This window comes from Haemorhous mexicanus, chromosome 21 (genome assembly GCF_027477595.1).
Source record: "Haemorhous mexicanus isolate bHaeMex1 chromosome 21, bHaeMex1.pri, whole genome shotgun sequence".
Taxonomy (NCBI): domain Eukaryota; kingdom Metazoa; phylum Chordata; class Aves; order Passeriformes; family Fringillidae; genus Haemorhous; species Haemorhous mexicanus.
In genome coordinates, this window is record NC_082361.1 from 7755061 (window position 1) to 7769550 (window position 14490).

Consider the following 14490-nt stretch of genomic DNA (forward strand, 5'->3'; position numbering starts at 1 on the left):
CATTATTTCAAACCCTCAGATTTCAACATTTTGTTTGGAGGAGGTAAAAACAATCTAGCGGGCTGTCATGAAATTTAGTTTAGACTAAAACATGTGCTGTGAGTAAGTCTGCTAAATGACCTTATGCACTTCTCATTGTAATCCAGAATTGCCAGGCAAGTTGAGTAATTAGTTGTGCAAAATGAAATAACTTTAAATCCTCACACTGAGTAATGACCCAGAAAAATCACTTAAGCTATACAATAGGAACAACTCAAAGCATCTGGCTTTATTTTCACTTTTGTAGCTCTACCCCCTTTGATGAGGAACAGACTCTCCTCCTCATCCCTTCATTCCCTGGCTCCTGGTTTTGCCCAGAACAATATCCATGGCTCAGCTCTTCTGCCCTAAGAAATCAAAAGTTGTGATAAAGCTACAGGGTAGGTCTAACAGCACCACACGAGGGTTGAATAATGTCTGCTAAACCAGAAGTTCATAGCTGTTTAAAGAGCTGAGATGAGCGCAAGGGATGAAATCCTTCACCCAGATCAGCCAGGTGGCTGCCGAGGGAGGGGAGGGGAGAACCTGCATGTGCTGTGGATGTACCTGCTGAGGAAATGTCCCTGCTGACCATCCAGGAGCCCCTCTGGCACCACCCGAGGCACCTTCACAGCTACAGCCCCCACACCCCGTCACAGCAGGTTTCCTCACCAGCTCAGCTCCCATGGCAGAGTTTTGATCTAAAAATGATTTAGTCATGGTGCAACATCAGAAGAACAGCCCGAGCTGGTGCATCCAAGGGGGACTACAGAGGACACCCAGGTGTTTTATACCCTCACAATGTAAATCTGAGGTTTTCTAGGTGAGCCCTGTGTCCAATCACCTGGCTGCTCCACAGGTCCCCATTGGCAGACCATGGATGAGCCAGGGACACAGGTAGCAGATTACTCACAGCACATGTTTTAGTCTAAACTAAATTTCATGACAACCAGCTAGATTGTTTTTACCTCCTCCAAACAAAATGTTGAAATCTGAGGGTTTGAAATAATGACATAAACCAAGCAATTAGGAGTGTTAAAGAGGTAATAGAGTGGTTGTACATAAGGACAGATCTCAAAACCAGGGAAATTCTGTGTGTTCTACTTCTGACCAAGCACATATAAGGGAAACCCATTATGTCCTTTAGCAGCTAAAAAGTAGCTTTAGAGCTTTCTTAATGCACCTGATTGCATCTAGGAAAAGAAAACTAAAGCTTCCTGCAGACCAGGCTTCCAAATACAATTGAGCTCCCAGAGCTAGTGAACTCAAACCAGACTTCTGAAACATCAGGTGACAAGGGAGATATTGCCCTTGAGGCAGTGTGAGTTAAGGTACAAAACCACAGCATTTGTTTATAAAGGTGGGTAGGGAAGTGTCAGGAAAAGTTCCTCGAGCCTGCCAGGATCAGATTTCTCCTTGGCAACCTGACACATAAAAGGGTCTCATAGCCACTGTGCTCCCAATCTAATCCCTGCTGGCTGTAAAATCCAATCTGCTACTGAGGGGAGAAGATGAAGTGTTTTAATAAGAAAATGAGCCGTTTGCAATGCACTTTTAATTGGATCAATTTTTCCTTTATTACACAATCTTTAAAAACCAAACACATATGTATGACCAGACAAGCTCTTCCTCCAGATACAGAGCAGGAGCCAAACTATTTCAACATAATCCTTAATTACTCCATTTCACCTCGTTTGGCAGATGATCATGACACTGTGTGGGAGCACCACAGCAAGTAGAGCTCTGTAAAATCATCTCAGTCGAGTTTTGTGAGGGGATGTGCAGACCCTGGGTGAGGGACAGCAGGGGTTTTTTTTCCCTTTTTCTTCCTGAAATCTCAGACTGGAAGAGCTGCAGGCAAGACAGAGCCCCAGGCACTGACTGCAGTGTCCTGGCCCACCAGTGCCTCACAGGGTAGTGCTATTTTTCTTAATCCTCTGAGTGAAAAACAGATGACAGACACTTTGTTTGAACTCTGTAACCAGGAACAGGCTGGAGTAACCAACTGCTCAGTTTACTGCACCAGCTTTTAATTTTTTCCTTTTAATTTTTTTTTTTAATTTTTTTCAAGCACTCCAGGAAATGTTATTGCTAGTAGTTGTAATGTTCATTGCAAAAAAAAAAAAAAAAATCCACAGGAACAGAAAATTACAGAGATACATATTATCATAGATAATATTGCTTTAATTATTCAGGTCCACAGTAGCCTCCTGTGTGGAGCAGTCCTTGGAAGCAGGAGAAATGTTTAAAAGAAACCAGAAGGAGATGAACTGCCATTGCCATAACATTGGAAAAATGCTTTCAGTTAAAATGTCATGAACTGCAGCACAGCCCAGTAATCATCATCACTTCCCCAAAACACATTTTCAAGATGAGAAAGGCTCCTCAAATTGCCATCACATGCTTTGGGCAACTGCCCCTTCCCTTTCCTTTTCACCAAAAAAAAGAAGCAGAGAATGTGAACAACAATGTAAAAGTTGGTAGCCTTGGCAAGGACACAGAGCAGCTCAGGGGGGAAGGGGAGCTGGGTCCCCTGGGCTGCCTCAGCACCATCAACCACCTCGTGTCTTAGCTCCCTTCTCCACAAGCTTTTTCCAGTACATTATAGCAGGAGAAATTGGAAGTTGCCCTGATGGACGCTCCATCACACAGCTGTGTTTGTGTGCTCTTTCCAGCACTGGCTGAGCACAACAAAGAGAGGGGAAAAAAACCCCAAATCCCACCAAAATCTGCTTCCAGCATTTTTTCTGCAATCCCTTTAACTGCCAAACATCCAGCTAGCACAGCAGCAGCTCACCAACCTGTTTTCCTTTGCTGTTTCAGCAATGCAAAGTATATGGGCTTACAAAAAAAAAAAAAATCACCTGTTGCAAACATGTAGTAGGACAAGTAGCAAACAATTTGTTGGAGCATGGCAGCCACTATAAAATCAGCTTTTATATTGTCTGTCGTGGCCCCAAATTTGCAACTACACTGTTGATGGCAACAAATAAATGCACTGCAGTGTAACTATTATCTGTGGCAGATTAACATGCTACCACTGTGCCCTATTTAAATGCATCTTTCCTTCAATAAACTATTCTGGGCGAGCAGCACCACACTGAGGTACACATTTATCAGCCAGGAGAGCAGCTCTGTGGGGGCCTTGGTTCACACAGCTGCAGTTTTGTGCTTCATTTGGCCCAAAGCCTTGATGAGCAAAAACGCTGGTGCCTGCTGGTGTCGTGGAAAAAAAAGAATTACAAAAAAGAAAAAAAAATCTGAGGAATGTAGTGTTTTGCTGTTCAAAAGAAAAAAAGGCAGTGCACCAATGGATGTGGTTCCAAACCTTAAAAAAACAGAAGTGAAATAGTCCCCCCTGCCCATCCTTATCTCAGAAGTGAGTAACTTGCACAGAGGAGGTGCAGATGAGTGGAAACCTATTGCTAAATGCAGTGGTCCGAAATGCATAATGAAGTGAGGTGAACATACAATACATTGCATTTAATCTCATTTCCTACAATTTCCCATTCTGATTCCCCCAGCTCTTCCCCTCTTCCCCAGGAAGTTTTAGATACCAGATAGACCTTCCAAAGAGAGTTTCCAGGACACATTTAATAATAAAACAACAGTAAATAGCAACCCTAAATTTCCCTTATTTTTTTCTCCACCCCCCTCCCTTTTTACCCCCTTCTATCTAGCAGAACTCTGATTAGTAATAAAACCCCTGTCTTCTTACAACTCAGGAATAAAGAGGGCAATTTTCTGGCTCAGCTCGGTCTCCCACGATTGCACAGTACTCACTTCACACAGAACAGACACAATTCACAAATGGCACGACGGGGCAATCTCCTGAACACCAGAAAAATGGGAGAGACAACCCTGCCTCGTCAGGGTGGAAGCTAAGCTTCATCTCCGTGCAGCTGAAGTGGCCATTTCGTTTTATGCAGTGCTGCAAGCACAAATTGCTCTCTCTAGGAGTTGCCCAGACAACTGCTACCCAGTTCCTTGCAAGTGCCACAGGATTGCCTCTGCTAGTTCTCTAAGGGAAGGTGATTTAGAGCAGTCAGTCAGTGTTTATGGCACAAAGAAAAGACACAATGGTTGAAGCTGGAAGTGTAGGAGATGTGTGGCATAAGGAGGTGAAGAGGTTTATGGAGTGACTAGTCACAAGAACCAAGACTGCAAAGGACGGATCCTTTCCATCACGCTTGTTCTTATTTGTAGGGATTTTATATAAAAAAGAAGAAGAAAAAGCAGACCACCACCACCACCACAAAAGCTATTTTGTTTCTAAACACAGAACATGATGACCACTACGCCAAATCCCCTTCAGCTATGGCACAATCTTCCTGAAGGCTTGACACTGGTTACCGTTGGATTGCAAGGAGGCTGCAAGAACCTCCACTGCCAGGACAGGCTTTGCTTGCAGCCAAGCCTTTAAGGGGTGGAGTATCTTCTCAGGTGGTAACTGTAGATCTTAATGCAATGATCCCAACAGTCCAGCACCAGCAGCTGCCCTTTGGGAGTAACAGCAATACCCACCGGGCAGGTGAGTCCCTCCCGGATCAGGATGTTGTAGCCGCCTCCTTTAGGAAAATGCAGGATTTCCTTACGACTGCTGTCAGCAACAATCAGGTCTCCCCTGGAATCAACACACATCCCAGCAATGCACCTGAAATCCTCATTCTCAGAGAAGAAATGGCTAATCTGGCGTCCCAGCTGCCCATCTGGGCCGACAGAGCCGATGGAGAAGCCTCCTTCCAAGTGGTGCTCGTACTGCCGGTTCTCCAGGTTGAGCCCCAGCCCCTGAGTGAAGTAAATGGTCCCTTCAGCGTCGCAGGTGACAAACTTGGGGCGCACGGCACTGCACAGGCAGCTGTACTTCACCACCCCCACGCCACGGTCCACAGTGAAGCACCAGAGCTTGCCCCCTTCCACGTCGGTGACGACGAACTGGCCCGAGGGCAGCGCGGCGATGCCCCAGGGCTTGCTCAGCTGGCTGCGGTGACACGCCACGCAGTGGCCATCCATGGTGTACACCTTGACAGAGTTGTCGTAGCTGTCTGTCACACCGATGAGCCCGTGGCAGTTCATGGTGACAGAAAGGGGGGTCAAGTTGGGCAAGTCTGCTCCAAGGAAACTCAGCACAAAGCTGTCGATGCCACTGGGGCTCCGGCGGATCTCCTTCAGGAAGCCCTTGCGGGTAAAAACCTGGATTCGGAAGTTGCCCCGGTCTGCCACGAGCACCTCGCCTTGGCTGGTGACGTGCAGGCTCACAGGGAGGTTGAACATCCCTGGCAGGCTGCCCTTGGAGCCCATCTTCTTGATGAAGGAACACTGCTGGATGCTGGTGGCTGCTTCAGGCATCCTTGGCTTGGCTGGTGAGGAATGCGGGGTGCAGCTGGGCTCCTCCTGCACCAGGTCAGGCTCCCTAAACGGTACAAAGGAGGATGCTGCATTTTCCATGAGAGATTCCTCCACGTTAACGGTGCGGGGTTTCTTTACCACCTGCCCAATCTGCAGTGGTCCCACGTGGCTCACCTTAAGGAGTTCCACCTCTTGGAGAGTCAGCTCCCTCGGGAGACTGTTTGTCAGTTCTGGTTCTTCCTCGTCTGCTGTCTCCTCCAGGAGAGCTATATCCCCCTGCTTTATTTTGGCAAGGAAATAGTCACAGCGAGACATTATCTGCACTTCTGCTAAGTTCAGCAGGTAAGCCTGCTCTTCCATCACCTGGTTATTTATCTTCTCCACTTCAGTCAAAGAGGTGGTGAAGAACTTGCGTGACCTGGCCAGTTCTTCCTGGATCTTGCGCTCCTCTTTGCTGTACTCCTGCAGAACCGCTTTGTATCTGGATTGCAGGTCTCTTGAAACATCCTCCAGAGCAGCTTTCCTTTTCTGAAGATCACCCATGAGCTCCCGAAGCCTGGCAAGCCTCGTCCCAAATTCCCTCCTACGCTCCTCAGCAGCCTCTTTGATAGCCATGACTCTGTGTCCCGGGGGCATGTGCGAAGCCTCCTTGCAGGGCTCGCACAAAACCAAGCTACAGCTCTTGCAAAAGTGTCTTGGCAGCCTCCTCCCGCAGACCTTGCACATGAGGAGTCCCACCACTTCCCCCAGGCCGGCCGTGTCGATGATCTTCAGCACGGTGAGGTTGTCAGTGAGCTGAGCCAAGCTGGTGATCCGCGTGATCTTGCTGCAGAAGGGGCACCGGATCCCGTTGATGCTGTTTGCCAGGAGCTTCTCCAGGCACTGCTTGCAGATGGTGTGCCCACAGTGCAGCAGTTTGGGCCTCAGGTGCTCCTCGGTGAAGGACTCCATGCAGATGGGGCACTCCAGGACCTCTCGCAGCGCGTCCGAGTTGAGAAAAGGGGCGGCAGCCATGGTGCTCCCAGGCAGCTTTATCCAGCACAGTACCTTGTGCTCACATCTATTCCAAGGTGCTCTGATTCTGTCCAGGAAGAAAAAAGGGAAATGTGATTTATGTCACCACCAGCAGTTATGTATAAATGCAATTTATTTCTGACTTATCGCCTAACCCTGCAGAAAAAGAAACCCAGTTAGCTCTTCCATGTTGGGAAGGATGGATTAGTCATAGCTAATCTCAGGGTGGGCAAATTTCAAAACTAACTTGCAGCTCCCAGTGCGATGAATTATTCACTTGCAAGATTTGTAAAGTAGCACTGAAAGAAGTGTAATGGCACCAATATGGAAGCCCAGTAGATATTGATGACTGAATCATCTCCTCATGGCGCCCATCTCCTGCTGCCAAGTCTCTGAGTTTACATAATTTACTGAAACCCAGGGAGATTAAACCAGGCATTCAAAATGTTGCACATCAAAGAAGGAACCAGATGGTGCGATGCTTTAGGACATTAATAGATCACCTCTGGAGACCTGCATTCAGATGTGACATCAGATACCAACAAAATAAATGTGCCTGATTCACTCTGCTTTGCTAGAGAGCCAAAACACATTTTCAAGGTTTCATACATTTGCTTTCATAGAGGAAGTGAAAGTAGCAGGAATGCTCTGTCAGCTTCTACTCGTTCTGGGGGTGACTCTGCACGCTGAAAACACACAGAGAAGGTTTGATGCCAGTGCATCTCGGTAACCTCTGCCATGCTGCACCCTGCTTCATGCCAATTAAACACAGCTCAGGCAGGTATTAGCAATAATGAAGCTAACCGACAACTCCAAACATCTGAACTCCAAACACAGTCCCAGTGTTCGCTATTAGCTCCTGAACTCAGCTTAACTCCATTTAATTTCTCCTCGTTTCACAATCGCACAACGTTGACCTCGTTCTTGTCCCCTGGTTCAGTTTTACACCACTCTGGTTGCTGTTCAGCTTCAATCCAGGTTTCTCCACCCTCACATCCCTCCCAGCAGGGAGCAGATCCCAGCAGCTCTCCTGCCAAAGCAGCCATCCATTCAAAAGGAACAGAACAGGGCTCACATCATTAAGTTATTATTCACTAGACTGGGTTTCAAATCCTTTGTTATTGTACTGCTTAGCCACTAAAAAATAGGGAAGAAAACCTTTCTTCTAGGGAAGAGGAGGAGAAGGAAGTAGTTAAGTCTTTGAAATGAAGAGATAGTGGCAGAGAGATGTGAACACACATCTCTCTCTGAGAAATGGCTGCATGCATACAGCATTCTCACTTCCCTGCTGGGTCTGCTGCCTTTCTCTTTGGGAAGGATTCTGTGTATTTCAGTTTGCTGTGTGCTCCTGTGCAGAAAAACAGCTGCAAGGAAGAAAAGTTCTTTATGCTCATACAGAAAAGAAAAAAAGCCCCCTAATTTTAATTTGTCAGCTGCAGTTCAGAATCATTAGAGCTTGTATTTCAGGAAGAGATTCAGTGGCATGACAGAATCTCCAGGCACCATGCTGGGATCAGCTCAACAGTGGCAGGTTGAGTAGCATGGCCCTGGCTTTGGGGAAGCAAAAACCTGGGCTCTGCCATGGAGTACAGAAACCTTCCTCTGAGGGAGGAAAAATCTATGATTTAAAATGGTTTTAAAAAATGAAACACAGGATACCAGGTTCATTATTCTTACTTTCCTTGGAAACACGTCAAAAGACTTGCTTAGGGAAGAATGAGGGAGCAGCACAGGCACCAAGTACTGAGAGTTACATTAAAAGCTACCTTTAAAACAAGTATTTTCATTAAAGAAACAACGGTAGATGGGATTTTAAGTCAGGCTGGGCTTTTAGAGAGCTGATTTGTATGACATTCTTTTCATATATAACCCCCTTTATCGGAATGTCAGCATGCCCTCAGTAATGGGACATTATTTTTTCCTTTTATCTCCCTCTCACACTCGGCTGTGCCTCCATGGAAGTTTCCTTAACAGCGAGTTGTTGTAGCATGTCGGTCCCTCCCGGGGCAGTTCCTCTGACGCAGGGCAGGGTATTACAGAGAGGATCAAGCCATAAAACCGTGAATTATGCGAGTTTGGTTTTCTTACATTCGGAAGAAATTTCCTGCCGTGGTTTCTCTTGTCACCCGGTAGTTTTTAGTGAGCGCTTGCGGTGAGAACACCGGCTTCACTTGTAATTCAGAGCTCGTGTCATTAACGAGGGAAAATAATGGGGTAACGCTGCAAAATAAGCGCCGCTGACAGGAGTTATCACAACAACAAAACCAGCAGGACAACCCCTGGGTTTGGAGGGAGGGTTTCACTGAAAAATCCAAGGGTTTGGGTTAGAAGGACCTTAACCTTGGCCTGATCGCACCCCTGCCATGGGCAGGGGGAACGCGTTCCACCAGCCCGCCCAGCCCGGCCCTGGGCACTGCAGGGATGGGGCGGCCATGGAGCGACCCGTGTTGCTGTCTGACCACCGTGCCCGCACAAAGCACACGCCCAGGCTCCGTCTGCCCGCGGCCGGGCTGGGCTCAATGGCAGCGGGGCGGGCGACGCCCGGTACGGGCCCCCTCTGCCTCGGCCGCCGCGCTGGTGCCGGGGGGGACAGAGCGAGGCGGCCCCCTCGCTCCTACGGCTCAGCGCGGCGGGGCGCGGCCCGGTAGCCCCCTTCCATCCCCTCTATTCCATTCCCTCCATGCCATCCCCTCCATCCTCTCCGTCCCGTCCCACCCGTCCCCTCACACCGCCCGCCCGGGGGTCCCGCCGTGCCCGCCCCGCCCTGCAGGGGGCGCCGCCGCCGCCGCGGCCCCGCGCGCGCTCCTCACCTGCCGCCGCTCCGGGCCGCGCCGCTCCCGGCGAGCGCCGCGCGCCGCGCGTCACGTGAGCGCGCCCGCGGGGCCTGCCGGGAGATGTAGTCCGGGCGCGCCGCGGCTGGCCGTGGGATGGGGCCACACCGGGGGGACACCGGGGGGACCGCGACACCGGCACGGGGGGCTGTGGCGGAGAGGAGGGGCCGCGGGATGGAGCTCGGTCTGCCGGGCCTATGCTGCGGCTCCTGGTGAAAGGAAAGGTTAAAAGTAACAAAGGGGAGGCAGGGACGTCTTTTCGCATTTGTTTGTTTGTTTTGTTTTGTTTTGTTTGGTTGTTTGGGTTTTTGGGTTTTTATGGTTTGGTTTTTTGTTTAATCCGGTTGTTAGGTGTCATTTCGGCACGCACGAGCTATTCACTGCCCTTTCTCTGATCAGGCAGCGCTGCTGCGGGATGAGCCCCCTCCGCTTCTCTTTCCCTTTCCCCTTCCCCTTCCCCTTTCCCTTTCCCTTTCCCTTTCCCTTTCCCTTTCCCTTTCCCTTTCCCTTTCCCTTTCCCTTTCCCTTTCCCTTTCCCTTTCCCTTTTCCTTCCCCTTCCCCTTCCCCTTTCCCTTCCCTTCTCCTTGTTCTACTCCTTTCCTTTTCCATTTCCCTTGCCTTGCTTGCCTTGCATTCCCTTCCCTTTTCCTCTCCCATTCCCTTCCCCTTTCCCCTTTCCCCCTCCCCTTTTCCCTTTTTCTCTCCCCTTCCTTTTCCCCAGCAGGTTCCTGCGTGTTTGATGGCTTTTACATCACCTGCTGAAAACATGTGTTTCTCACTCCACACCGTGCCTTGGAGCAGCCTGTGGGCTCCAGGACAAAAAGGACAATTTTTGGGTAGAGCTGCTGCTGTGAGCAGTTGCTGCAGCTGGCAGTGGTAGCCAGAGCCAGGGATGTGGCCACTGGCCTATGGCTGGGCTGTGCCCTGTGTTTCCTGAAGCCAGTGTCACCATCAGGAGCACCGGCCCCATTCCAGCCCCATTTTTGCTTGGATGTCATGAAGCTGCTTGAGGGACCCTGGGGGGCTGCAGAGCACACTGAGGAGTGTCAGGGTTTGGGGCTTCCTCTGGGATCAGGGGAAGCCATGGGAAGCGGGTCCTTCACACCCCCTGTGCCACAGGAACCGTGTCCTTCCCACCCTGTGCCACAGGAACCGTGTCCTTCCCACCCTGTGCCACAGGAACCGTGTCCTTCCCACCCTGTGCCACAGGAACCGTGTCCTTCCCATCTTGTGCCACAGGAACCGTGTCCTTCCCACCCTGTGCCACAGGAACCGTGTCCTTCCCACCCTGTGCCACAGGAACCGTGTCCTTCCCACCCTGTGCCACAGGAACCGTGTCCTTCCCACCCTGTGCCACAGGAACCGTGTCCTTCACACCCTGTGCCACAGGAACCGTGTCCTTCCCACCCTGTGCCACAGGAACCGTGTCCTTCCCACCCCCTGTGCCACAGGAACCGTGTCCTTCCCACCCTGTGCCACAGGAACCGTGTCCTTCACACCCTGTGCCACAGGAACCGTGTCCTTCCCACCCCCTGTGCCACAGGAACCGTGTCCTTCCCACCCCCTGTGCCACAGGAACCGTGTCCTTCCCGCCTCCTGTGCCACAGGAACCGTGTCCTTCCCACCCCCTGTGCCACAGGAACCGTGTCCTTCCCACCCTGTGCCACAGGAACCGTGTCCTTCACACACCCTGTGCCACAGGAACCGTGTCCTTCACACCTCCTGTGCCACAGGAACCGTGTCCTTCCCACCCTGTGCCACAGCAACCGTGTCCTTCCCACCCTGTGCCACAGGAACCGTGTCCTTCATATCCCCTGTGCCACAGGAACCGTGTCCTTCATATCCCCTGTGCCACAGGAACCGTGTCCTTCATATTCCCTGTGCCACAGGAACCGTGTCCTTCCCACCCTGTGCCACAGGAACCGTGTCCTTCACACCCTGTGCCACAGGAACCGTGTCCTTCCCACCCCCTGTGCCACAGGACCCGTGTCCTTCCCACCCCCCCTGCCACAGGCAGCATCTCGTGGTCAGCCCAGGGCTGAGGTGCAGCTGGAGCTCTGGAGGCTCAGGCTGGCAGGAATTCAGTGCCTGGGCAAGAGGCAAGCCCTCAGTTTAACCATTTCCCCAAATCCCTCCATGTGGCCTCTCTGCCTGCAGCACTTTTCCACTGCTCACCTGCTCCAGCCGCCCCGACCTGCGCTGAAGGAAGCACTTGCATAATGCAGCAAGGCTGGCCACCTTCTGCTCTTGGTGTTTTTTTCCACTTTTTTTAGAAAATAACAGTTCGTTTGGAAGGGATCTACGTCCCTGGAGCTGCAGGGATCTGCAGTGTGGGCAGAGGGTGCACTCAGAGGCTGCAGGAGCAGATGCAAAGCCTGGCCAGGGTTGAAGAAGAAAATGAGTGAAATTTCTTTTTTTTTTTAATGCATCCCCTGTTTCAAGCCCCAGTGGCTCCTCGGGGGTGTTGCTGTGCCCAGGGAGAGGACACAGGGTTCACTCCCAGTTCCTGGCCTCACCAGGGAAATGCTGTTTCAGTCCCTGATATATGGGGAAGAAAAATGGATGTAAACATTCAAACCAGGGTGGTCTGGCAGATCTTGTGAGGCCACCCACACCTGAAAATGAGCAGGGTGAGGAAAAAACAATGGTAGAAATAGGAAATAATCTTTCAATGCATCCTGGGGAGAAAACAAAGGACTCTCTGGATTTAATTAGAGGTGACAATGACCAGATGATGGTGTTATCCATCATGTGTGAGTGTGGGGACCCTACATGACAAGGAAGGATGGGAAGGTTGTCCAGCCTGGGACCCCAGTCACCCTGCCAAAGTTCCTTTGCCAAAGTTGTGTTACAGGGGATACTTTTGAAATCCCCTTTTACAGAGGGTTATCAGAGGTCTCTTTTTTTCTTACTACCTCGGGCTTGCAAGTGTGTAAATATCTCATCTGAAGCTGAAGTGAAATCCTGCCTGTCCAGCCTGCAGGCAGCAGAGATGATCTGCCCCCAGATTCTCTTTGCTGGTGATGCCTCAGGTTTTAGCTTTTATATTTTTCAGATTCTGTGCCACTTTAGTGTGTAGTTCTGAGCTTCACATGAGGGGATGGTGAGCTCTGTGCACAGAGCAGGGAGACAAAACAATTCCTGCTCCAGCTGGGCACCAAGGACAAATGATCCAAATCTCAGCCCAGGAGCACAAACCCCGTGGGCTGGAGAGAGAAAAACAAGCAGGGTGGGACTGGCTGGGCTAAAGCTGGGCTGGGACAATGAACTGCAAGGTGCAAATGGAGCAGAGCTGATCCCAGGGAGAGACCCCGTGCCCGGCCGTGCATTTTGGGGCCATTTTGGTTCACCTTGGGTGCAGCCCTGGCTGGGCTCTGGTGCTGCCCAAGGTGGATCCATGGAGGCCTTTAATAAATCCCTGCTTTATTCTTTAGCTCTGTCCAGCCTCCGTTCTGGGTCAGCCTTCCCAAGGGGATGCCTTTGGGATCATCCCCAGGGCAGTGAGGCTGTGGCAGGCCAGGGGTCACACATGCCATCAGTCACAAGCACAGTGGTTCAGTTCACACCTTGGTGTTGGACCTCAAGATCATGTTTAATTGAGTTTGGTTAATCAGCTGGGAGCACAGCATCATCAGGGAGAGGGGATGTGAAGAGAGGCAGAGAAAGTGTGGACATAAAGGTACTCTTCCCCAGGAGCTGTGGTGACAGGACAAGGAGTTATGAGTATGAATTGAAACAGGGAAATTTAGATTAGATATTGAGAAGAAGTTTATTACTGTGAGGGTGGTGAGGCACTGGCACAGGTTTCCCTGTGAGGTTGTGGCCGCTCCATTCCTGGACATGCTCAAAGCAAGGTTGGGTGAGGTTTGGAGCAACCTGGTCTAGTGGGAGACATCCCATACTATGGCACGGGGTTGGAATGGGATGATCTTTAAGGTCCACTCCAGCCCTTCACATTCCATAAGCAGGAGATTAAAAGAGGTCGTGGAGCCTCACGCTGGGGAGTTTATCAAGCACTGACACCCAGGGGATGTGACACATTCTGTGTGCTGCGCTGCCCTTCCCGGGGCTGGGCTGAGGACGGAAGGATGAGAGCCCGCGGGTGGCGCGGAGCGGCCGCGGGGCGAGGGCAGCGGGGTCTGGGGGATTCTGTGAATGCTGGGATGGTGGGCCCAAAGCCGGGATGGTGTGCTGCATGCCAGGATGGTGTGCCCATGCCAGGATGGTTTCCCAAAGCTGGGATGGTGTGCCCAAAGCCGGGATCGTGTGCTGCATGCCAGGATGGTGTGCCCATGCCAGGATGGTTTCCCAAAGCTGGGATGGTGTGCCCAAAGCTGGGATGATGTGCTGCATGCTGGGATGGTGTTCCCAAAGCCAGGATGGTGTGCCTGCTGGGATGGTGTGCTGCATGCCGGGATGGTATGCCCATGCCAGGATGGTTTCCCAAAGCTGGGATGGTGTGCCCAAAGCCGGGATGGTGTGCTGCATGCTGGGATGGTGTTCCCAAAGCCACGATGATGTGCCTGCTGGGATGCTGTGCTGCATGCCGGGATGGTGTGCCCATGCCAGGATGGTTTCCCAAAGCCACGATGATGTGCCTGCTGGGATGGTGTGCTGCATCCTGGGATGGTGTTTCGCACACTGGGATGATGTTCCCAAAGCTGGGATGCTGTGCTGCACACCGGGATGGTGTTCCCAAAGCTGGGATCATGTTCCCAAAGCTGGGATGCTGTGCTGCACACCGGGATGGTGTTCCCAAAGCCGGGATGGTGTTCCCAAACCTGGGATGCTGTGCTGCATGCTGGGATGGTGTTCCCAAAGCCGGGATGGTGTTCCCAAAGCTGGGATGCTGTGCTGCATGCTGGGATGGTGTTCCCAAAGCCGGGAGGGTGTGCCCGTGCCAGGACGGTGTTCCCAAAGCCGGGAGGGTGTTCCGCACGCCGGGATCCCTGCGCCGTCCCGCCGCGGTGCCACGAGAGGGCAGCAGGGCCCCACGGACCGGCTCGGCCGCGGCCGCCCCGCCGGGCCGGGACCCCGGCGTGGGGAGGGTCCGGGCAGCCCCCGCAGTGCCCATCCCGAGCTCCGCGCCCGCATCCCGCAACCCCCCGGCCGCGCTGAGCGCATGGGAATGGCATTCCCACCTGGCATTCGTGCCGCGAGGCCCAAAAGTCGCCCAGGCTCCTCGGGAGTAATCCCCTGCCCGACCCACGCTGAGCTCCGGGACGGGGGTGTTGGTGGTTGTTTGGTGGTTTGGCTGGGGAGGTGTTTCCCCCTTAT

General features: G+C 51.8%; 2 protein-coding genes across 5 annotated transcripts in view; one reads left to right on the top strand and one right to left on the bottom strand.

Annotated features, from left to right (window-relative positions):
* ASTN2 (astrotactin 2) overlaps nucleotides 1-14490 on the top strand; it is a 326876-nt gene that overhangs the window by 214292 nt on the left and 98094 nt on the right. The window lies entirely within an intron of this gene.
* TRIM32 (tripartite motif containing 32) lies at nucleotides 1571-9242 on the bottom strand. Of its 2 annotated transcripts, none has more exons than XM_059864818.1 (2): nucleotides 9192-9242; nucleotides 1571-6448 (listed from the first exon to the last, which is right to left on the bottom strand). In XM_059864818.1, exon 2 carries the CDS (start codon nucleotides 6379-6381, stop codon nucleotides 4438-4440), a length of 1944 nt encoding a protein of 647 aa, XP_059720801.1. In that variant the 5' UTR covers nucleotides 6382-6448; nucleotides 9192-9242; the 3' UTR covers nucleotides 1571-4437. The 2 variants fall into 2 exon arrangements, with proteins under 2 accessions (XP_059720801.1, XP_059720800.1); XM_059864817.1 differs by lacking the exon at nucleotides 9192-9242 and adding an exon at nucleotides 8470-8914.